The sequence below is a fragment of the Phallusia mammillata genome, chromosome 8 (genome assembly GCF_965637545.1).
Source record: "Phallusia mammillata chromosome 8, kaPhaMamm4.hap1.1, whole genome shotgun sequence".
NCBI classification, from domain to species: Eukaryota; Metazoa; Chordata; class Ascidiacea; order Phlebobranchia; family Ascidiidae; genus Phallusia; species Phallusia mammillata.
In genome coordinates, this window is record NC_137259.1 from 8,458,071 (window position 1) to 8,483,619 (window position 25,549).

The following is a 25,549-nucleotide window of genomic DNA, read 5'->3' on the forward strand; positions in this document are numbered from 1 at the left end:
CGCACGATCGAAATGGGAGCAATATCCGAGCAATGAAGACGTCTATCTGCTCCCGGAAACAGAGTTGTTTTACTGCGTTCCAGCTTCATTTACTTTCAATCTTGTTTGGCTTCGGTTTAACCTGATGCCCTCGTACGTCATAATACGATTACGTCAGCACAGGGAAGAGATTGGTAAAGGAACTTAAGTGACCTTTTGTTGTTGTTTGTTTTGATTTTACATTGCCCGGTTGGCTTTTTAAAAAGGAAACTTGTCCTTTTGTTACATCAAACGGCCAGGTGCTATGCTTGTCAACCACTGAAAGCTTCAAATCTCTGCCTTGCCAATATACGTTTCATATGAACGTAATCGAATCTTGTAACGGCCTATGCGTAAGCTTGCTGTCACAAAACATCGTAACGCCTGACAATTGACACGTATATTTCAATAAAACGTCCAAAACGGCCCTGCTGTATCTGATACAGCACCACACCGAAGCAGTAAATTCTACTTAAAGTATCAAATTTACACAATAACTATTTACCAAAAAATATACCTTAAAGCAATATGACACACATGATGCTACCAACGCAAAACACGCAAAATAGATATTACTTTCCTAAACGCACTAAAGTTTCGTGTTATGCAAATCATACTGTACATGAAACTACAAACCCCAGGCAGCAATCTGCAAAAAAACGGTGCAAAAACACTTCAAAACGCCGTTTGCGAACTGATAATCGCCAATGACCTGAAGGTTGTTATTAGCGTTGTGCGTTTCTGTATGATGGCAACGATCGTTGGCCCTGGCAAATATTGACCTGCGGTAAGCGGTGATAGCATGAAAAAGATGGCCTCAAAAATTGAATTGTGGGCGGGTTTGACCTTTTTCTGTACGGCCCTGTATTATGGCAAACACACACGCTGCTTTTGTGAAGATACACCTAAAGGAGTTAGGTAAACGTTTTGTGGAAGTTAAAGTTTCACCAAAATAGACTTGTTTGTTTTCAAAACCAAATGTTACAAACTGCTTTGACATAACAGTAACATCAATATCTATATCACGGCGAAAACATCTCCGCATATCCTATATCAACTGAATTATCTGGGTATTGTTTATTAGTAATGAAAGATATATACATGTAAGATCAAGCAATGTGATATGGAAAACATTTCTACCAAGATAGCAAGACAACGAAAATAGAATTCCAGCACATTTATCCCTTGTGGGTTCGCAAAGGCGCCTGGGTATGTTTTCTAGCCAAGATTTCGTGTTTTCTTTGCGCGTTAATCAGCTTACAACAAGTGTCCTGTTTTACGCAGCGCCATTTCTCCCTGGCAAATTCGATGCCAATTTCATTACACTGCCCACAAACACACGTTGAAGGTCCCACTGTGGGTGTTTATGCGAGGCGGGATAAATGATAATTGATAAATAACACCACGAGGAACATCTGGCGTCGTTTGCATGGAGCGATGACAGATAACACACCCGGCAAACGTGTATGGCATATTGCGTGGCTTTAAGCGGCGGAAATTAAATTTCAATAAACGTCAAGAGCCGTGGCCTAGTGACCCGCTATACTTCAACACTTGAAAATTTCCTGTTGCTGGAATTTTTCGCACTAAACAAAAGCAAAGGCACCTTGACTAATTTGACCTTTGCAACTATATACACATTCTGTTCATTGGTTTAATGACGAATATAACGGCACATTTATACGTAGAACGCAACATGCGTTATTATTTATAAAAAATAACTCATTTGGCCTGTTATACTTGAGTTATACCTGCCTATACGACAACACTGATTGAGACAGCCCAGCGTAAATATACCAAGATGCCACAAAACAGTCGCTACAAAACTAAAACCTGCATAATAAAATGACCTTAAATGTAAAAAACCAACTACAAACCGAACGCAATCTTGCATCAGTAATAACCAAATCGACACTGCACCTACTTGAGTATGAAAAGCTAGGTGCTGTAGTCTGAGTAGCGCTCAAGTGCACAACATTGCTGCAACAAGTCCGGCTAACAACTATTCAAACCAACCCGTAGTCAATACAGACTGCGAAATGTTAGGGCTTTATTTATAGTGCGGGACTTCATTGTTTTGACATTTTAAGCACAAGTTTTTGAGACAACCAACACATGAAACGCTGCATTTTGAACCAGCATTTATATGTCAGAGTAAACTCCAGAGACGAAAGAAAACGCAACATCTCCTATTGCCTCAGCAATTTTTCCAATGAGTAGCCTACCATCACAGAAAAGACTAGCTTAGACCACAACACGACTACAGCATCTGTCACTGAGTGCAAATAAGTTTGAGGTCAGACCCTTGCACCGACTTCCATCCCTCACAGAAAGACTAAGAAGTTATATCTTTTCTCTTGTGGAATATGTCAGTTGGAGCCTGACAGTCGCAACCGCATGTCTAGCATCAGTGCAGGAGTTTGTCACTGGTGGCATATCACTCCGCAAAACATAGGAAAGTTGTTGACTTAACACGTTTAATTGCTGCAACCGTGCCAAGACTGCAGAAAAATCAAAATGTCAGCAAAATGTTCTGAGATGTGTTCACACGTCTGGACATAGGTAACTTAAACCTGCTAAAGTTCAGCTACACCTGCCATGATATCTTTGCTTTAACATACCCAATGGGACTGCTTTAACGGGAAAGATCTTTTTTCTGGGCCTCTTGACAAAGCCCCACCCACAATCTACACAAGCTTCAACAATCTTAAGTGACTTGAGAAAAACATCCGTTTACGCGAGAGAATTGGCAACTTGGCAACAGGATTTCGGTTGTTGACGATATTAAGTACCTTCTGCTGTCGGGAAAGCAAACCAAGCTGCTGGTGAGATGTGAACAACATATGGCAACGTAGATCAAAGCTGTAATCTTAATCACGGTTTTTAAGTTAAACTAGCGAAATATGATGTTTGTCTTAGAAAGTGTTTCGGCCCAAAATGAAATTCTTCAAAACAAGGTGCGGTTAATTAATTGCTCGAGAAGTTGGAGCTGCAGAAAAGGCTCTAACAATCATTTGTAAAAGCTATATACCTTGTTTGTTCGCACATGTTCGAAAATTCATTATTCAAGACAGTGCGATTGTGTAAAGGGAATACGTTGCACAACAGCCTAGCATTCTATTTCCATCAGCCTTTGGCGGTAAAAATAACTGTGAAAGGACTGAAACTTTGGAACTTGTTTAGTCAACAACCTTGATTCAGTCACACCGCTTCACAATCACGCGAACTGACGAAAGTTGCCACAACAAACTTGATACTGTTAGCGAAGGTGCCACATTCATTTCAAATGGAGGCGCCAGTTCTGCTTCGTCTGCTTCTTGATTGTTACGTCACAAGTACGCAACGTTCAGTTAAAACCAGTACTTTAAAAAATGCCTAACATTGGCAAAATTATTCATTTTAAGGGCTGATTAAACTTGATCATCGCCATAAAGTTTATTTTTTATCTGCATGTGTGCCTAAAATTTAACAAAAGCACATTACCAGCATAAGAAACGAGTATAAACCGAATTTTCGAGCGAGCGTCTTGCAGTAAACCATAAAATATTATCAAAAACATTTAACCAACGATCTATGCCTACCTTAATTCGAATCAACTCCATTTGCAAACCGCTGCGCTTGAACAAACAAAGATGACTTCGACACCTTCTTTAGCAAAACGACAACCTTATTTAAACACCCCATGCATTTACAACAGCGGCCTACATCACGTTCGTAGAAGTCTTTCACTAAACAACCACATCATGATATCCCAAACCACAAGAAACCTAGTAGCATTTGATTAAGCGCGCTGCATTTATCACGTTTTCAACTCTGCACAACGATCTGATATAGAAAGCTAAATGATTATTATCTTTCCAATGCCACAAGCCATTGAAAACAAATAGCAATATGAAGAGGCTTAATTTACAGCAACAGCTCATAACTTCACAAGTGCCGTTGTTTACAATTTCTTCGCAGAGGTTCGCCCAGGTTGCGCTACGTCATAAATGCATATGAATAGAAATGGATCTCGCGTGACGAAGGACTTCGTGAGAGAGGATTTCACGTTGAAATTCGCTTCAATGCGCCTTGTGTAAATTTCAGTTGGCCTCGAAATCACCTGTTCTGTCAAAAACCTCCAACGAGTGACACACACGCCCTTGCTAATGGAGTTCAGATGGAAGTGAGGTAATGGAATTGGAAAGCACTTTAAAGCTAGGTGGGTTTCCATGGGAAAGAGACAATAATTCGTTTGTGAATTAGTCAAGAAGTTTTACATTATTATGTCAGTTAATGGATCAACTGTATTACTAGATTTCCTGTGGAGCTTGTTACATTTGTGATTTGCACTAACATACAACAAACATCAAAAAAACATGTAACCTTTATATAAGGTATGAACAAGTGCGGTAGCGGTTGGAAAAAGCACAATGTGTTTCTGATTAATGATAACTTCGCCCGATCAGGGTGAAACCCGGGTCCGGACATTAATATTGTTCAACTTCAGGGTGTGTTCTACAGTTTTGCCATTAATAAATCAAAACGTCTGTTTTGACGATGATATACGCAGTGCGTGACGTACAACTTTGCTTGGATCTATTAATATACGTCTTCCGCAGTAAAGTAAGTAATGCTCCCCACCTGTTTGAGCTAAATAAAGAAGAGGAAGGGTTTGATACGAAAATAAAGAACTTATATATGAAGGAAGAGTGCTCTTTTGAAAGTATTTGGCAACAATAATTTACTGCGATATAGTTAATCAACCTCTTTGTGAGATAAACTTCTAAAAATAATGCTGATTATTACATAAGCACGAGGTGACATGTAAAAGTGTGTTAAAAAGGCAAGTCTGAAAGATGATGCAATACCACTTTTAGCATGTCACTATGCACTTGTGTTTTATTCCAATAGTAAACCACGTGACACGAAATTTTGTTTTGCAGATAGTAAAAAAATTTTTAGCAAAAGAAAGAAATATCACGCACCATTTTCGATTGAGTTTTGTCTCATGACTTGGGCGAGTTCAAATCCGTGCGAGAGACGACGGGAGACCGAATCATAACTGCTTCTGGTGCGGGAAGGGGGGCGTGGTGGGACGAGCGCGTTGCTGATTGGACTGTAGAAATAAGTGATCGATCGATGTTATGCAAACAATAGATATGTGTAGATAGAACACTGATGTGTATGTGAAGAGTTCGAAAAATGTCCGAAATTCTTCTGTAGAGGATTTTGTTTTGCAAGTAAATTTAGAAAGAAACACCATACAAATGGAGTCCATTAAACTAAAACGCAGTTTAAACGAAAATTTTCCTGGTTGTGGAAGAATCGTAAAACACAGGTAAAGTACAAAAGTTTGAATTTGAATTATGTACAATTAATTTCATGCGTGGCCACATAATGCTCGTTATTATTTTATTTGCAAAATTCTACTCATTAAGCCACAGGTCCAACATTTAAGCGACCAGACATAAATGTTTAACCTTTGACATTCAGTTTAGCTATGCTATTTAGTGACACAGAATTTCCCAAATGCGAAAACCACCCTATTATTATCACAACATGTTGTCGCAAAACGACCAATAATTTGCTCGTAACGTGTATTTCAGTTTGTTTGAATCGGTCGTTAACATCAGAGGTGCTGTGGGAGTTCAGGGAATTTGTCAGGCGATTACATTCATCAAAACTTTTATGTATTTATAGCCTGCTATACTGCAAACAAGGACAATATACTTTCTGTTCCAAACACTGACCACATGCGTGTACATTAAACAATTTTGGATAGTTTTATATTAGAGCAAACCATAGGTACACAATTTGCCGGTAATTTTTCAGAAAGAAGAAACTGTTCGAAACGATGTAAGTTTCAAACTCAGATAATCGCTTGTATATTCTTGCTGGGAGCAAAGGCATTTACCTCGATAATTCTGCAGCTGTCAGGTTAACACTTGGGTCAATTCTTCTCTCCAATTCAATGGAAAAAGATCTTCGTCTGCGCCGCACTACATCAGTCTTGACGGGTGAGGATTCCACTGCAAACACATCAGATGCTTTATAAGGCCACACCCATGGTAAAATTCGATTTTCAAAAACTAAATGAGTTTAAGTATATATCAAACAAAGGGGCAAAGCAGTTTATTAACCTGGCATATCGGCAACGTTGGTCAGTTGGGCGATGTAGCGGTCAAGCTCGTCCAGCTGGCTTTGCAAATCCGGACCAAGTTCCGGTTTCGCGTCCTGAGCGGTGGGACGTGTCTCCTGGGGCCGGGCTGACGTCACAGTGGACAAAGGAGTGCTCGGCGACGTGACGCTTGACGACCGGCTGCTTGGTGACGTCACACTTGATAATGGGCTGCTACGTGACGTCCTGAGGATATGACGGTTGTGTATATTTGTGTTGAAAACAAAAGCGTGTTCATTTTTTCCATGTTTTGTATATGTTGAACCACAACCTTTCAACTGATGAGAATTTCATGTTATTCAACTCTGACATGAAAACAAGTTTTGAAATATTTTGCAAAAACTTTCTTAAAGCAGTATATTGCACGTGACAGATTACAATACACCAAATGCTTGTGCATATTTGAACCAGCATAAATTTTAGTTTACTGGACTGTGTAACTTGAATTCGTAATGCACTAAGCGGCCCATTAAAGGCATTTTAGACAAGCCGTAGCAAATTTTCAATTAAACTTTGTCGTTTTCATGAATATATCATGAGAACCGAATATCATCCAATATCAACAAAACTTGACCCCGGATGTAATTATTGGATTAACGTCCAATAAAAACACAAGTTGTAATACAAAAACAATGTACCTGTACATAAATAATTAAAGAATATAACTACAAAGCAATGCTGAAGATTAAATGTAATGCGCAAAATCCATGTATACAAAGCACAGCACATGTAGCAGGTCAACGCCAAGATATGCTTACGTCAATTTTTTCTTCTGCTGCTGGAGTTGACTAGCAAGAGGAACTTCTTTCGGATGTTGCACGGATCCACCACGCACCAACTTCTGCTTGTTCTCAAACTCAATCTGGAACTTATCTTGTTTCTCTCTTTCTAATTTTCTCTTCTCCTCTTGCTCCAAAAAGTGTCTCTCCCTCCTCTTCAGCAGAAGCTTTTCCTGCTCCATTTGCCTTCGCATGATATCTCGCTCCTCCTCCCGCCTCCTCCGTTGCAGCTCCTCGTGTTGTTTCTCCTCCTGGAGTTTTATCTGCTGCTGTAGTGTGGGAATATGCTGGGGCTGATGCATGGGGTGAGCATAGGCAGGGGTGAAAACCACAGCACGCTCAGCGACCCGGGGGTCAGCCACCTTGAACCCAGGGGATGTTTCGTGAAAGTGGGGGTGATGCTCAGGAGGCATAGCGGTCGCTGCCATGTCTAAAGGCGGTGGCTTCTGCAAAAAAGTATGATAGTACAAATTAAAGCCCAAAAACAAAGTTGAAGATTGATAATTTTACCTTCAAAAAAAGAAAAAACGGGAACTTTTTTGTTAAAAAACTGATAGATTATGTAAAACGTAGTATCTTTATAGTGTGCAAGGTAAAATTGTCCACTAATTCTCCGATTCTTTCGATATCTTATTAGATATTTGTTGACAGTGCTAAAATTGTTAATCAGAAGAAGGCATTTGCCAACAACGGCTTACCTGGTTACAGGCAAGAGTAATTACAACAACAGTCACTATCTAAGCTGCAAAACAAGAGATAAAAGGACATTCTAAAAGAATTTAAAATACAAAAACTTTAATCAAAAAAGAATACATCTTTTTACGAAATCTATAAATATGCTTTCCTAAAGTCTCCATCTGTCTTATCTTTCGCTCCCAGAATCTTATCTTTCGCTCCCAAATGTTTTCTGGTGACTCTGGACTAAAGGGTAGCTAGAGTAGAAACAAGTGATCATCACTGGTAAGCGAACTGAACCCAGGTGATACCGCACAGACAATACGTAGTCAGTCAGGCAGAAACTGAATGCCTGCGACGCATTCTTGGGATCACCAATGCGAAATTGTACCCATGTGAATAAAAGCTGGGTTCGATGCCCTGTATTTTGGGCCGGGTTTGGGGAGTTTTTCTAGGTTAAAGATTGGTCTGGAACGATGATAGCGTGACTAGGTGATGGTAACGCTTAGACTTGGTTTCAGCAAGTGCGACACGATCAAAGTATATTTAGCCCGTAATTTTAGTATTTCGACATTTACGGATCATTTAAAAAACATATATAAGATAGATATCCCCGTATACAATTCAAAAAAAAAATCCAAAGCAGTCTGAAGATGCAAATTAAATCCAAATTGCCGCTGGGATGCAGCTTGAACTTCATGATATACCACACAACAAAATAAGGCTAGAATCATAAAGTTTGTCGGACTACAATACAGACATCTACATCAACTGTACCTGTTCAACAACATGAAGATAATCCTATACACCAAAAAGACTTTTGTACATCTAAAATGCAACGCTGGTAATACTAACGCTTCAACCAAAGGCCAAGCTACATCAAACATCTGCAGTTGGTCAGATAATCCTCAGTACATAAATGCGCGGGCTCAAAGCCGTATCGTTTCACACATTGGTAAGATAGAGAGCTCTGGTAGACCATAATCCCATTACAAGGCGCCGAGTTTAATGGTACGTTCTGTGAACGATTTGTCAACGTAAAACTGTCAGCTACTTTACGAAGTTGTCTAGGCGACAACATTGAACCTATCGATCATCTGATGCCAGGTTACGATGCTGCGCTTAAAAAGTGGCGACGAGGGGCTGTTTTAAAATCATTAATTGGCCACTTTAATGTGGATGAACTGATATGTCCATGAAAACATCTGTACGCATCTGTGCGAATTTTTAGCTTGGTTTCTTATTCATGTCAAAGTAGAAAACATTGCGCAGCCTGGCACATGTAAAAGTTAAAAGCACAATTGTGTGCTAAAAATTACACACGATGCATGAGACAAACTGCTCATCCGATAAAGATCAAGTTGCAGACATATAGCCTGTGGCTCTTTATCCCAATATGAATAATTCACTGGGAAGCTGTAGAATGAAAATGACCGTCTACTAGTGTCGAAATGGAATTATCGAATGACTTAAGTGTCAGAAAAAAACGTGTTTGGTTTATTCATATTCACGCAACAAGTGTTTAAGTATGATATGGGATCAATTTGAGGCTCGTTAAGTGCAATTCCTAACTACCATTGGGAAAGTACAGTGCTTCCTGCAACCACGACCTATATGTGAAAATACAACCGAAACGTGGGAATCAAGAGTGGAACATGAATACTTAAGACTGAATTGATCATCTCATCTATTCAGTAAAACAGTGGGATCACTATAGGCCATATTAGCTAGTTTCAAGTAAATTCGCTGGAATAATGGACTTAAAATGCTATACGAGTGGGTTATACCAACGCACTTACATATATATCGATTGCCAAAATACCCTGTGGTGCTAATGTAAACAATCAACAAGCAAGGTTAACACCATATGTAGTCATAAATTGCGGCCCCCACAACCACAGTAGAGCGCTAGACACTACATAGTGAACAACAACCCACATTCTGCGGCAAGAAACGCGCCAAGCCATATTAGGATTGCCTCAGCGAAAGTCCGACTTCAGGGTAATCCCCTGTTGTGCAACACGCAATTAAGGCCGTGGGAGAGTTTGGAGAACTTTGGAGGAAACACTTATATGGCACACAGGAAAATGATTTAATGTATAAACGCGGTTTTCAGCATTTCGGACATGAATATTAAAGATCACCACAACACAGCCGTTCTTTGGATTCTTTTCGCAATAAAACCACGGCTATATATCGTAAATCAATGCAGTTAGTACTAAACGATCTATAAACGATTAATATATTGCTGTAATTACGCTGTATTTAAATTGGCTGTCATTAAACGGTAATTGTGATAAGCGTCATTAAAATAAACCGAACCTGATCATCTTTTATCTTAACTGATACTATTTATACGTTCGGAAACGAAACTGAGAAATTACACAAAGTGCAAACTAAATTTAGACAAAACACGAAGGACTATCAAAGTACTTTAAAACAATCATTTTCAAAACTTCAAATGGAAAACAAATCTTTTCTAAAACAATTGCTACAGACAAAATGTGGCAAGCAGTGGCAATTTTTCAGAAAAAAAACTTTTACAGACCATATCAGCAATGACCTTACTTGCTGGCTGGACAACATTATTGTCGTGTTCTATCTCGTATTTGCAAGTTGATTCACTATATCTCATCCACTAACAAGCGACTGCTCAGTGTTTTGGAGTCACAACTTACAACACTGAGTAAATTGCCCGAATACCCAATTTAGGTTATTAGCGTGGTCGTTTGGTACATTCCGTGGTTGCAACTAATGGGGGTAGAAAATTCCACCACTGCAAAATAACTTCATATGTTCCAAATAAAAGTGGTTTGGTGATATTTTTGGAGCACTTATATGTTGAAAAACATGTTTTTTTACAAAACCACCACAAATGCAAGATACTCTTCATTTGGTGTATAAAATGTGCTTAAAAATTACCCTCCAACAATTTGAAAACACCTTTTTTGCTGAATGCTGATCAAAACCTTACGCTAGTGAAACAGTTAACGTCGTCTAGACTATTTCTAAACAGTATTGGACTGAGCTATCCTGTCGAAGGCCTTTAGCCAACATAAGCTGTGAGATTTCCTACCAACTTATCAGCAATGTCTTACATCCTGAGACGAATTTAAACCACGCCTTTAGGCAAATATGCTTCCGCAGCCAGTACATCTATTCTAGCGATCGCCAGGCTAAGACGACTATCTTATCATGGTACCACCTCGTTAGCAAGGGTAAACTGAACGCACTAAAGTGGAGTAAATAGTTACTTTATCTGAGCAGCGGCGTCGCCAACTTATAACCGACTGTCTGGCACAGTTCAGATAACACACCGGTCTTGCGACGCCTCTCTATGACGTCACAAACCAACAATTGGGATGACGAGTTGCTGACCGGTGCACAGCCCAACACAAAGTACAGAACAGTGGACAAAAACAAGCCCTTTATCTTTCTAAATCGGTCGGGTTCTTTTGTTTTTCAGCCAAAGCGCTGTCAACGAGCCGGCGCTTTTTAGGAAATGTGGCGGAGCGCGTGTTTCCTGTATAGGCCAGAATTGATTGTGACCTCACCATGAGCATTGTGATGTCGCGAATGGTTTGGTGAGAAAGTATGGTTGGCTCTGTATTACTTTTTCGAACGACCTGAACAACAAACCGTGTGACCTGATGTAACAGTGGTTCGGTCCTAATATTTTTAGTGGTCGACGTAAACAGATGTAATGCTAAAACTGCGTGGGTTAGACAGCGATACGATATCACTTTGGTTCACCGCAGGTTAAATCACCCCACTGAAATGCAAGTGTGTGATTGACAACGCGACTTTCAAACCATCCTGGCTTATCTCAAAGCCTAAAGTAACAAAATACGACTGCATGCATTTGGGCTTGAGTAGGTTGAAGCCAACTCTGACACCTAAACCAAGCATTTCCAAAAGTGCCAAAATACGCGCATATAAAGAGCATGGGTTCGGTTTACAGTCAAGTAAATAATGTGTTGTACTTTTCATAGCTGATGAGTAAAATGTTTAGCGAGCCAAAGCTAATTTTGGCTAACAACTTCACTACATAAATTTTAGGGACCCATTGCATGATCCAAAGCGAAAACAAGACGTGTATGTTAAATCACTGGATGTGATCAAAAAAAGATGCCGCAACAAGCCAGTCATTCTGCAGCATTAAGTTCTGTTTTCTTTAACACGCTGTCGGATTTGGAAACAAACATCGGGCGTGACATCAAAGACCTGCTCAGCGATCCATCAAGCTACACGACTAGTTGATATACAACACAGCTGGGTGCCGTGAACCGAGATGACATGATGTGATATATAACCTATCATGGAGGCCTGCTTGCTTAGTGTACGTTGGGTTGGATTGACAAAATAAGAGTTTGTTATGTAGCACTGTAACTTGGTGAATAAGACTACTTACAAATTTGGTCGCAATAATTTTATAACTGTATTTATGTGATGTGGTCGCAGCTGTGTAGTTGACTGTATATCATGCAAACAACTTATACACATGGGCGCGATCAGAAAAATTTGCAAGTGGGGACAAGGTTGACACATACACATAGGCTCACCATTTTGGGCAAGTTATGTGCCGGCGCCCATGCTTATGTAAAGCATAAAATAAGTTTGATTTTAAAAACGTCACAGATATAGGCTTTTCAATAAATAAATATGGGGTTGAAAGTTTAATGTCGTGTGTTCGAAATCGTGTGAACATATTTGTTCATTTGCCACGGTTTGGTCTTCAAACGTTGAAAGCATGTAATGATTAGCTTGTCATCGTCTTTAATTGTCCATGCTACACATTTACCGTGAACTTTCACAGTTAAGTGTTTATCATTGCTGTTTTATATATACAGACGTTACGTAATGCGGAGTGCTCACATTTTATGGCATGTTATGTCTCAGTGCATTGTGGGAAAATGGCAATACAGGACATGAATAGGGATGTCCGTATTGCAGAATAACTGTCGAGCGATTGCCAATTTGTTGGTTATATCGTGTGAACTAGATGACAAATAATTGTAAATGACACCAAACGATACCGATACTAAAGAAACATCATTCTGCCCAAAATTGCGTATAAAACAACGTCAAAACACAAATTTTAGCCCTGTGATAAGGCAATCATAAATAAAATGAAGAGCCCTATGTTGTCAAAAGAAAATCTAGTACTTTTCAACTTCGGAAAACAGTAAGATACAAAACCAGCAAATTCATATTGCACTTTGCTACAAAAACACTGCACCGCGATCGCCCCCCAGTGACATAATAATATACAGGAACACAAAGCCACAGCGCCACCCGCTGGCGGGACCAATAAAGGTCAACGTAATTTGTCATAGTTTTCGGCCTATTTGTATCTGTGGAATTTCACGCTTTTCACCGAGATAACCCCGATGACGTAACAAAAGCATCCTGGTTGCGTCATAATTGCACGTTTTGGCACGGCAAGAGTCAGTGAAAGGCAGGTGAAAAGGCAGAGCAAGTAACGACCACCGAAAATAAAAAAGGTCAAGATTTGAAATCGTATTTGTGAAATAAAACGTTTCATTTACGATTACTTTTATTAATAATATGATTAAATAGTGGCGGTCTAGACTGAAATTAACATACTTTTTTACTAATTATACGACTGACACAGGTATATTTGACTGATTGGACTTAGAGAAACTAAAAACAAATCAGCACGAAAATATTAAATAAATGGTTGGGATATCCGAATCATCTAATAGGCAAGAGAATAAGTAAAGTAATTAGCTGCACGCTTGGCAAGGACAAAGAACACGACAAACACAAAGTAGTATTGATTTGCGGTTATTGTACAATCGATTTGGGATCAACTGATTAGTGTAGAATGAATGTAAGTGGAGTTAAGACCCTCTGGGACCCTGTTTCTTTGTTACGAATTATTTGTCCTGCACATGGAACGAAATATGGATGAATGCGCAAATGTTTTGGTTGCAATTGCAAGCCTACCAAAAACCAAATTTTCAAAACAAAAAGTTTTTCGTATTCATCTTTTGTCAAACCCCTTCAGTACGTTAATAAACAAGAACTTACATACAACGTTTCAAAGGAGAGTTCTTTTTTATTTTGACAACAATTTAAAGCTATTTCCAAATTAATATTACGTTTATAATGCGAAGTGCATTGCGCACAGAAAAGATAAGAGGGCAAAACTGGGGTCCACGCTTAAATAATGGATAAAGCCAATTTTGTCAGCATTTTAGCACCCAAGCCAGCCACAATGTTGACAATATCACGTAAATAATTTATGTATTTTGAGTTCATTGCAAAGGACATGTCGTTATTGGTCAAATAAAATCCTCTAGTATGCAAACGATTCTGCGCTACAAAAAAACTTTAAAATAAATCTTATGATAGTTTACAACGAGTAAAAAAATATATGACTTATTTCTCTGATTTCCGAAATTGAAAAAAAAAACTATGATTAAATTGAAATAATTTAAAATGCATTTAATTGCGGCAGAATTTAAATCCTAATGATTTTCAACATATAGCTGATCTCAGCCTTGACATGAACAGTTGTTAGGATTCTACGATCGATCAGATTTTAATCTTTTCCCCTTCAATTACGTTTCGGGTCGCTTGAAGCGGACATTCGAACCCCAAGGTCAAATAGGAAAAGGATTTTCGGCTTTCAAGGTCAGATCAACTTAATCTAGACGGTTTAAACAGTCGATAAACTGAACAAAAGCGTTTTTACTGCTGATTGCAACCGACACTTCAGGACTAACAAAGCAGCTTAAAGCCTAAAGCTCGTTCACTATCACAAAATAGCCAAAGGTTCACTAGCACAAAAATAGAAAACAAATGGTACCAGCAGACAAAACCACAAAGGTGTAAGTTATGTTCCACCCCTAATATTAACAAAACGCAAAAACTCGTTTTTTTGCATTGCAACTAAACACAATATTTTGCCTGAAAAACTTATAAAAATAGTAATATTTACCATGGAAAGCGCTAAACTTTTATTGAACAAACTTTTAAGTGTACGTATTATTGTTGCTCAAATATTTGTGACGTCACAGTTACAGGGGGAGTCAAACTCAAAACGTCGGAGGTTTTAACATGTCAGTGACCTCATATGTTTGTTCAACGTCGATTATGTGGCGAACCGCAACGTACATCATAAATCACAAAAGTGCGAGTCAGATATTTGGAATTCGAGCTGTAATTCATCAGCGTGTGTTGTTTGCAGTCATGCATTACTGCCCACTTTGATAAAGCACAACATTTAACCCAAAGTGAGGTATATTAGATACACAGCAAAGTTGTTTTTTCGGCAAATTTTAGTGTTTAGTTTTTTTGTAAAAACTTTGAAAAGTTCATAGTGGATTTTTTAACCTTATAGTACCATTGTAATGCATTATTGTGGAGATTAGTAGAGCATAATAATATTTTTCAATATGATTAAGTACACAACAAAAACGTGTTTCCTCCTGGACAAAATCATCTGTTGGTTCAATGGCCAGTAAGGTCATTCCATTTTGGTGACAATTTAACACGGGTCAAGTTTTACATTACACGGTAATAAGTGGGAGTGTACACAGATCACTGCACACCGGAATAACACGCAAGAAAACGATCCTTTATAGTTACACAAGACGTGGTGGTTTGGTAACGCGGAAACGGCTTGGTGCATTCACCTTCCGTTAAGGAAATCCCACTGACAACAACACGACTGCTCTGTTTATGGAAAGACTATGCAAGGCTGATCGTGTGAACACGTTTGGATTGTGAGTTGGGGGCATTGTGGCTATACTTAGAACAACACGTAATTAGGCGAACAAGTAAGAGCAGGGAAAGTTTTGCTGAGTAAACAATACTGCATAGTTAAATTTAAGAAAAAGGGCTTTTGAAAACGAATAACGTTTTCTGAAGGAGGACGAACGTGAAATGTGTCATAGATTCAATGCAAAAACTGAAAACTTTGGTAATAGAACAAACAAATTGGAGGAATCAAACCAAACGTAACTTAATTGTATTGGTAGATGTTCAGGAGCAAATTATTGCAAGTTAACGATAAAGGTGAACTTGTTTCTGACGCTTTGAAACACCTGATTCTCAACTAATACATCCTACATTTACTACTGATAGTCTTAATGGATAATAATTTATCAATGCTAAACACAAATATTTTTGCTCAATTTTTATTCAGTCAGTGATAAAATGTAAAGCATGTTTTCGATGTTACTTTGGCAGCATCAGTTCGTAAAACTGCTAACACTTTCGGTTTATCTTTAAGCGAACCATTGGTTTTACAAAAAATCTTTTCCTGAAAGCTATCCATTAAAGACACCACAACAAGCAAAAAACAAACGATTTAGGCAAGTGATGACATGCATTATCTCCATGATGGTAATCCCTCACTTGTATGCATGGCAGGTGGGATTGGGGTTAGATGGCTGGTTAGTTGCGCATCAACACATTCATGTACTGATACAGAGCCTGTCAACACTTCACTTAAGTGATCTTGCATCGCGTAAATACCACTGTTCAAGTTACACCAACCAAGATATGCAATGGAATGATAAATAACTGGACTTTGTTAAACATGCAAAAGAACGATGACCCCAAAAGTACAACGTTTCAATAGACAATGGAGACACCTATACGGTTGTTTGAAAATCGTATGGATTTCCAAGACATACTTTTTCTGTTAACTGTGGTCCACCACCTTTACTGAAGGTCTAAGAATTGCCCACAATGAGTCATACAACGATAACATCACACCTACTATACACTTGTAACTGCATGCCACACCTACAAACTACAAGTGCTATATCGTTGTGTAAAGATGAAAAATGAGACTTTTGTTCAAAAATTCACGGGCAGCAAAAATACGAAAAATGTTTTTGTAAAAATGGACAAAACTAGCAAAACCTAATGTTTTGATTATTCTTGTAGATTTGCCACGTAAATGCACTGGAAAAACAATACACATAAGATTATACGTTGTTTTAAAGTTTAACGTGTACGGTGCAACATTTGCTTGGATATATTCAACTTGAAACAAATGCAAAATACCCACTCCGAACAAGAGTTGAAATCGTTTAAAAACCAGGGTAACCAGTGTTACTGGACCCTTTGGGCTACTTTTATCGAAATGCGTTTTTTTTCATGAATTGTTGATTGTGTCTTTCTGACCGGGACTTAAAATGATAACTTCTGCGTTATAAGGGGCATTAATTGCATCGTTCAAAAAACGCACTTAGTTCAATTTTGACAAAAAACTAATTACACGTCCCAGAGTGTCGAAGATCAAAGCAAAATAATGCTGTTTTGTTTATATAAAAGCAAAATTTAAAACCCCAATGAAGTTCTTATTAGCAAAGTTAAAATTCTGAATTCCTCATCGGTAATGACTTAGTATTTAGCAATAGCATCAGTTTTCCCATGACACAGTAACCGTCAACTAATGAAAGTGATTGACTGAGTATGGGTTGTGTTTAGTAAGCTCGCTTTAAGTTTCACACCAGAGCTAACCGCGGCGTTTTAGGATCTGTCATCAATAGTAAAGTGAAACTGGTTATTCTCGTTAAAGCTGATTGATCTCAAAACGCAAAAGTTAAACACGGCGGCCATGCTTTTCTAACGCCGATGCCACCCTGCACGCTAGGGCATAATTTGCATTGTTTTAAAAATGTGTGAGAAATCTCGTAACAGATTACCTAAATAGGAATTTTAAGTTTCATGAACTCTCACCGTTTGGGATTGAGTTTCTAGGTTTGTAAAAAGTGCCTCAATTAAACACATGGAATTCATAACGAAATTTACATAAAGACTGTGGTTGGTGTATGTTTCTGTAAAAGTAAGCAAGGATCCCTTAACTCAGAGCTTCTTGGTCGAGTTTTTATTTACCTACAAAAGGTAAACTTGACAAAGGGGTTTAAAATAAGCAAGTAAAACATTGTCGGCCAAAACTATTTTGTAAATCTTTAAATGGATCATCAAAAGAGACGATATTAAGAACCTCTGTCTAAAAACTAAACTCCATGACATACGATGCAACATTGTTTAGAACCACGCAATCAAAGTTAGCAGCTGAAAATAATAAACAAACAAAACAATATGTCCACCCGCTGGTCACTGCGTCGGTAAATAAGCGAGACCGATTTAGTTTCCCACGAAGGAACTGGCCGTGTTCGATATTCGACACAGACCAACAAGGCAATTACAACGCAGCGTGTCATGGGAGGTTAATCGCAGTGCACGATCGTCATGTATCGGGAAATCTAATTTCAGCCTTGCATTGACACAGCGCCAATTGTGTGCAGCACAGATTCATTTATTACTTCCTGTTGGTCAAGCAATCAGTTTCAAATAGCTTTTCACCGGATATTGACATAAAACCAGTATACATGTAAGTTTTTAACGGGCCTAGCTCTTGTGTTCAAAGTATCAAGTAAAACACTCACTTTAAAAATTCTCAAATTTGCAAATCTATTTCAAAGAATATTATTGTTTGGCATGCTTTTGTGCTGTGTCCGCATTATACCCGTAGCTATAACATAAAGTATACACAAAACAGTTCATATAGATTCGTTTAATGGTGGATTATTGTGTAATGAGATAATAAAGTAGATTGCCTTTTAAGTGATAAATTTGTTCCGCCCTGTCAAAGACAATACACTGGAAATTAGACAGAGCAATACATCAATTACCCAGCGTGATCGATTTGGCTGTCATACAACGCAAAGTCAGACATCACTTAACTACTGTGGAACTAATTTACACGATTAAAAGTAATGAACTATCTGCCACGTGGTAAATCTGTTCAGTCTAATGTAATAATAAAGGACATTATTTTCCAATTACCTCTTTTAATAAATCAATATCTTTTTTCACTGACAGTAATAACATAAACTATATTAAACATCTAAATCCTGATCAAACATGACCAAATTTTACCTTTTTACCAAACTTATTACAGCTTATTTATTTAAAACATATCACTTTTTCACTGTCATGTCCTATAATCTTAGTGTGTGTTTTTAACTTATCACACAATAGGTAAACACAACTGTCCAACCATGGTCACCAACAAAACTGCTGCAAAATAGTGCTGATCACTATAACCCAAGGGCACGCAAGTTGCAACAATACGTCGCGTAAGGTCAGGCAAGGTTCGACTATCAATAATGTAAATGTGCTGTTAGTTTGGATGGGTCTGTCAAGTTGGGCGATGCTGCATTAGATTGTATCGCTCAAAGCAGCAGATCATCGGCGGGGAAATATGCCAAGCTGAGTGACGAGCGGTTCGTTACATGCCGAGCAGTCAGTGATTAATCATTTATGTCGGAATTGTTTCAAGACTGCCTGAAAGATCGGTTCAACAAGGCATTTAATGTTGTTTTAAGCTCAAAACGCATATGAAAGTGTAACAAATCTTAAATAGCGGCCAATAAGGCGAGATTTCAATATCAAGAGAACAATTAAAGTGAACAATCAGCCCTTCTAGACGCTGTTGTACTAACGAAAATAAAAAACAACAACATAGAAACACATTTCACCCCAAAAAACAAAGTAAAACTTGGGAATGTATATTTCGTCTAAAATAGCGTAGACAATTCCGTAGTTAAATCGGACCTGTCTTTTGCGATAGATTCACTATCTTTGGCAGATAAAAAATAAATAAAAGGCTCTTTTTACCCAATTCATATTCTTAGTACATGCATGAAACAAATCTTAGGAAAGCTTACTTGTGGTGTGTTAGTAAGTTGAGGAATCGTAAAATCAAGTTCTTGTACGGATCTCAAAAGATCATCGATGTCTTGTCGTTCCTTCTCACTTATTTTTTCAGTGTCAAGATCTTCGCTTGGTTTTGATGGGTGGAAAACCGGTGTCACGTGAGCAGGTGGGCGCCGCGGCAAAGTGGCGCTTACTACGTGCTGGGGGGCAGCTTCTGTGGTAAAAATGAACATAATATTTTTTTGTGATTTTTAAACATAGGTATTTAACCGCCAATGTGTTCATAAAAAATGTCAATTTGTTCGCTTAAGGCTTTGCTGAAATTACCTGATACAACTGGTGCAGAAATCGTAAAACTGTGTCGTTTTGCTGCATCTTCTTTCTTCTTTTTCATTTTAATCTAAATATCGCATTATTAAACTATTAAACATTTCACGATAATTTGGTGACCCATTTGTAGACAACGACTGTTAAATCGTCTACATTAGAATGTATTCAGTAAATACAATTTCCATGGCAACTTTGTTTTTGATCAAACTGCACCCGGTTAAGTCTTAAGGGTTTCTTTGGCAAAAAATACTTCTATCTAATCGGCAACATACGAACCGTATTTGAGCATTTTTTCATTCATTCATATTGTTAAACCAGCAGTATTTTGCAAACAATATAATCTGGCTACAGAAAATATTCAAAAATGAAAAAGATTTACTCGTTGTTCCTCGAGCCACAGAAGCTTCTTTCTGGTGTTTTCAATTTCTTCCTGCATACGTCTTTCCTCTTCCTCCAGTTCATCATCCATAGGACCAGAATCATCAGCAACTTGTGTTAAAGTTTCAGGTTGTACAGCTTTTGCTGTTTCGGGTCGATCAACTTCTTGCATGGGAACCGTCTGTATCAAGTAATAAAAAAATCTAAAAAACTTAGATACAGTCAACTTTGAAAATTGGTTTTGCACAAAAAGTTGTTGATTTTTACCAACGTTATGCCAAATTGTTTCTTTTCAATCATCAAATAAAGAAAGAGTGCTCAAACATATAACTACTATAAATCTTTGATAAAACGGTTAAATTTAGATTGTTGTTAACAAGTACAAATGTAACAGTTTACATGCGAACACTTGCAATTTAACTCTACCATAGCACAGGTGGGTCTGCTAAAAACCGACCGGCGAAAATGTTTCATTTTACAACACAAACAACAGTGCCATTGTCTGCAGTATGCGATGCATGCTTACTGTTAAGGGGAATGTGGTGTTGAAACAAAGCTGCGTTAAGACTTCATAAGCGCCAGTGCAATCACAACCACCTACCGCGTTGTTCTGGTCGGCGAACACGTTCTTGATGTGAATAATTTGAATCTCAGCTTCTTTGGGAGCAGGAATATATTCGATGACTGGCTCGGGATATTGGGTTGCCGACGTCTCATTGGGTTCAACAAAGTCATCACCGGTGCCAACGCATTCACTTTTACTCTCCACCGATAACGGCATTTCGTGGACTCGCACTTGCGACACGTCATGCATGACGTCAGTATAGGATGATGACGTAACAGTCGTGGACGCAACTGTACTTCTGTCCAGAGTCGGGCTTAGGCGCACATCTGAGGATGTTGAAATGACCGTCGCACTACCATCGATGCCACTGTCGACGTCACTATTGGACATTGTGACGTGGAGATTTGTGGTAATTGCGCTGCCAACCGAATGACCGGAGTCAAGACTATTTTTGTGGCCAGCACGTGGTGCCTCATTTGTCTGTAAATCGTCTATAGTAGAGTATCCGCCACTCTCCAATAATCTAGCATTGTTGCTGTTATTATCATCAACAGTAGAAGTGACTAAAATGGCTTTACGAGCTGGAATCGACGTTAAAACAACATCTCTAACTGGTAAAGCGTATTCAGGACCCTTCTCTTCAAACCGTACATCAGTTTCTAAAGTAGGATAATCCGGTTGTTGTGGGCTGAAGGTAGGTCCAAGATCAGGTACATCCGAAAATCCAGTGTCATGTTTAGGTTGAAAACCATCCGGTTGAGTGACAGAGTGTGCTTCGGTGTCAGCGAGACATTCGTTAACCAGTGCCATAACGTTATCCACATCAACTTGACTTAAGTGGTTTTCTGAGGTTGGTTGTAAGTTTTCCATATCTTTTTCTTCTGCTGTTGCTTCTTCTTTTGATTGGTCTTCAGTTTCTTCAATGGCGTCGTTACTTTCCAAATCAGTATGCACTTCTAGAACGATTGGTATTTCGGGCTTATTCAACACTTCTACATCGGTTGGTTCGGTTACGGAAAAGCTATAAAAGAAACAAAAAATAATAAATGTCACAGCAAAGCAACGTCGGATATTCGCTTATGGGACAAACTGTATTTTTGTCGTATTTTAATTCTAAAACTCCACAATCCGTTATGTCGCATGTTTACTGTACACTATAATTCATGTGAATTTCATCAATATGAGTTTAGGCATGTGCAGCATTAATTGCTTTCAGCGCTTTTTGCAGGGATCTAAGTAAGCAGGTAGGCTTTAAATACGACCGTAATCCACACGAACTGCTATGACCCTTCAGGAGCACTTGCGTAATTACAGCACCTGTAAACACACAGGATTAACACACACACATATTTGTTCAACCATTAAGGTAAAGAATGGTTTGTCGCTTGCAGTGTGCATTCTTTGGCTGCGCGACCTTTAGTGGTAGATGAAGCTAAGTTGGTAATGAATTTACTATATTTTTCGTCCGTAAAACAAGTACAAACCCTCTGCATTAAATTACAAGGTCGAACTCTTTCTGGCAGCTCAATTGCTTGGCTGTAAATTACGGGACAGGACTACACAAATTTATCTCAGCGGTATACGACTAGCAATAACAGTGAACAGCATGCTATCTGTCCTAAATGAAGTAATTCCCCAACTGGTCTATCCATGCTACACAAACACTACTAAGCCTAAATATCGTTATGTGCACGATATATTTGCTCGACATGATTGGAAAAAAGGTACAACAACTTGCTGCATGTTGCTCTGCGCAAACTTTTGTGAAAACCATCTTTCCGGTTCCTTGTTTACACGCTTGGTTAATGATAAACCCACTGTCACGGACATGTGTTCGCAAGAATGTTGGGTTACAAGATCATGTTTGCCTACTATCAAAATACATTAAAGAAATCCAAATAGCAACCATAGTACCAGAAGTTATTTAGCTCAGCGTTATAAATTTATGAGTGTTTATAAACAGCTGAATATGACAAAAAAAAAAACACTTTTTACCAACAAAAACTACATGCCGTTAATTATATTCTACACGCCGTGTTTAAATAAAGACAATTCTACCTGACAAATTTCATTGCGAATTTCGGTACACTTACTCACAGCAATGTTAGTCCAACTGGACCACCGCGCTCGCAGCTGTACTAGTATCCTTCGCAAATAGTGCAATGGATGCAAGGTCCATTAGTCAAACGAGTCGACTATCACTCTGCACGAGAGCAGATAACAAACGTCGCAAAAAACACAAACGATGGCTGACCGCTCCAATCCTACAGAACAGATCGATAACGTACAGAGATACTGTTGCCACATTCACATTTCATCCTTTTTTTCAGCCGGGCAAAAACACACGCATAGTCGGGCTATTGTTTCTACGTTTGACCTCTAGTCTCTGCGCTTTCCAACAATTATCTGCCCTTTGAGTGTAACCACTTTGTGGCCAAAATAACTTACTGAAATTAGCAGTGATTGTCTGCACTTCTTTTTCCCCAATGCAGAAAAATTAAATGATCAAATACATTAATATGGACAAGGTGTGTGGAAAATAACATGTTTGCGCTTTTATCCGTACAGTTACAAAAACGAACTGTGAAGAAATAACCAACAAAGTATTTCTAGGAACTATTAAACTCTCGCATGTTGGTGACGCTAAACTCATGATTATATTTATGCCTCTCTTCTAATCATAAGGCAAGATTGTAAATCCGTATATATACACAAGACCAGAGTCTACGTGGATTTCCGTATGTCTCATCCATTAAACTCGATAAGTGATCTGTTCTAGGTTATTGTGAGTCGAGACTTCTAATAAAGTGTACCTGCCTGTCTACCTCTCATCCTAATGTTAAAACACTACAACTAAAAATCTGAACGCATTTAGTTCAGTAGGATTAAATAAGTTCTTCACGCTCGACTCCGAACAACACTGAGCTTGAGTTCGTTTCATTGAACGTAATTTGATCACAATGCCCAACTGCAAACAAATTAGACCAGGCGTAAGTATTTTGGTCAGGAAACGCGTGAAATCTACCACAAACACGCGGCGCTCTCATTGGAATTAGCTCTAATATCCACTCTCCTAAGCTGCCGACTTTCATGACTGCACATACCGCAACGCAAGGTAACTGAAAACCGTAGCCGGCGAACTCGTCGCAAGCCTTACAAGGTGCAAAACCGTTGAAGCGGCGCGCGTGCCACGAAAGTTACGTCACTTACACGACGTATCCGGTGGACTGGGCAAAGCAAAACGGCGACGAATGAGGCAACCTATGTGATTAGTGCCGTAAGCTCAAGTGACCTACGCCCGCAAAATACTGTGATAAAACAGGCCCAACGTGATAATTTGGCTTTAATTGAGGCCCAACTTACATGTGTTTTTGAAAGAGTATGAGACGAACACATAACAAGTTTATGAGTTGTAACGTTTGCGCTACTTCGTTGGCATTAAACAGCATACTACAAACATTTACTCCTATGTAATGCATTGGAAGTACAATTAGTCATAATCGTACATGTATTCCCAAATGTACATTTAGTCCTAATCACCTGGTCCTATAAAATTCTGTGCATCACTCTGGGCATTTAAGTAAGCTGTTCAACATAAATGTGTTGCAGTTGGAATCACTGGCAAGTGTAAGAGTAACAATATACACTTCGGAAATTTCGTTAGATAAGTTGCATAATTATTTTAAACGAAACTTGGAGTTATAGTTAGTAAACGAATTGTAGCCTGGAGCATAATTGCAAATCCACACCCTTCCAACACAGTTATGTTAAAAATGTGTCGAAATAAAAAAAATGTATCTAATATGCAACTGACCTGGTTTGTGGGGGAACTTCTCGAACTGTCGTAACCTCCGATTCCGTCAACAGTTCATTGTCGGTAAATTTATCGTCTCCCTCATCCGATATTCCATCTACGGTATCATGAGTATCCAAGTGTTCTTCATGTTGTTTAATCATTACAACTTCAGTGGTAACGGTTAGTGACGTTTGTGTTACGTCACGCAATAAATCTACGCTTTCGAAAGCTTGTGACGTAACGGGTGGTAATAATAAGTCCGATTCTTTGGAGATTATTTCAGTTTTGTCAACAGGGTTTCGTAAATTCTTATCTTTCATTTCATATCCTGCAAAATGCAAAAAAAAAGTTTTATTGGTTTAACTTTGAAACACGCTTTATAAAACTGATTACATATCATTTATAAGTTAACTCCACAAAAAAATAATACGAAATTCAAAATAATACAAAACATTTTATCTCACACAGGCAGAAATATTTTAAAGGTGTTTTGAGAAATTTGTTAAGTGCCACGGCATGATACTGAATGATAGGTATGTGGAATCATAAATTCCAGTGGTATTTGTACAAACAAAATTAAAACCACATTTGCTAAAAAGTCGCACCATCAGCATTCCAAAGACAAGTGCTTCTTTTTATACATACCCTCAAGCAGACTCAGTGGGTAAAAATACATGTTTGTTGCACGCACAAGGAATTTGCGATTTCATACAGACTCAAGAGCAGACATACCGATAGATTTTAGGCGAATATTTCGAAGTAGGTGGTCACGTATAAATAGTGGGATCAAAACTTTCGACCAACGCTCACAAACCAGACTCTCTATGCATTAAACGATTAGTATTCACACAAAAGGTGGCCTTTGTTGGAAGCGAACACCCCAAACACATATACCCCATATTTATCTACAATTTTTGGTTAGTTATCATTAGGATTTGACGGTATTATATGCTACAGAACCTACAGTACGCAGACAAAGATCACAGAAAGCCATTTTTCTTGTAGGTCACCGCAACATACGCGAGTTTTACCACACTGCCTATTAATCACTATTCCGTAGAACTATAGGCATCCGCAGTTATAAATGCCATAAAATTGAACACATCTTTCGAAGACATTTACGATACAGGTATAGACGA

The 25,549-nt window shown here is 38.5% G+C and overlaps 1 protein-coding gene across 1 annotated transcript in view; it reads right to left on the minus strand.

Moving 5' to 3' along the window:
• LOC145204611 (uncharacterized) overlaps window positions 1-25,549 on the minus strand; it is a 57,209-nt gene that overhangs the window by 22,288 nt on the left and 9,372 nt on the right. Inside the window, exons 4-12 of the mRNA XM_080077204.1 lie at window positions 24,429-24,738; window positions 20,651-21,635; window positions 20,051-20,230; window positions 19,669-19,741; window positions 19,353-19,555; window positions 6,937-7,403; window positions 6,141-6,364; window positions 5,915-6,029; window positions 4,986-5,116 (exon numbers count right to left, since the gene is read on the minus strand). Of these exons, the coding sequence (XP_079933330.1) occupies window positions 4,986-5,116; window positions 5,915-6,029; window positions 6,141-6,364; window positions 6,937-7,403; window positions 19,353-19,555; window positions 19,669-19,741; window positions 20,051-20,230; window positions 20,651-21,635; window positions 24,429-24,738 (2,688 nt within the window). The remainder of the gene's footprint in view (window positions 1-4,985; window positions 5,117-5,914; window positions 6,030-6,140; window positions 6,365-6,936; window positions 7,404-19,352; window positions 19,556-19,668; window positions 19,742-20,050; window positions 20,231-20,650; window positions 21,636-24,428; window positions 24,739-25,549) is intronic.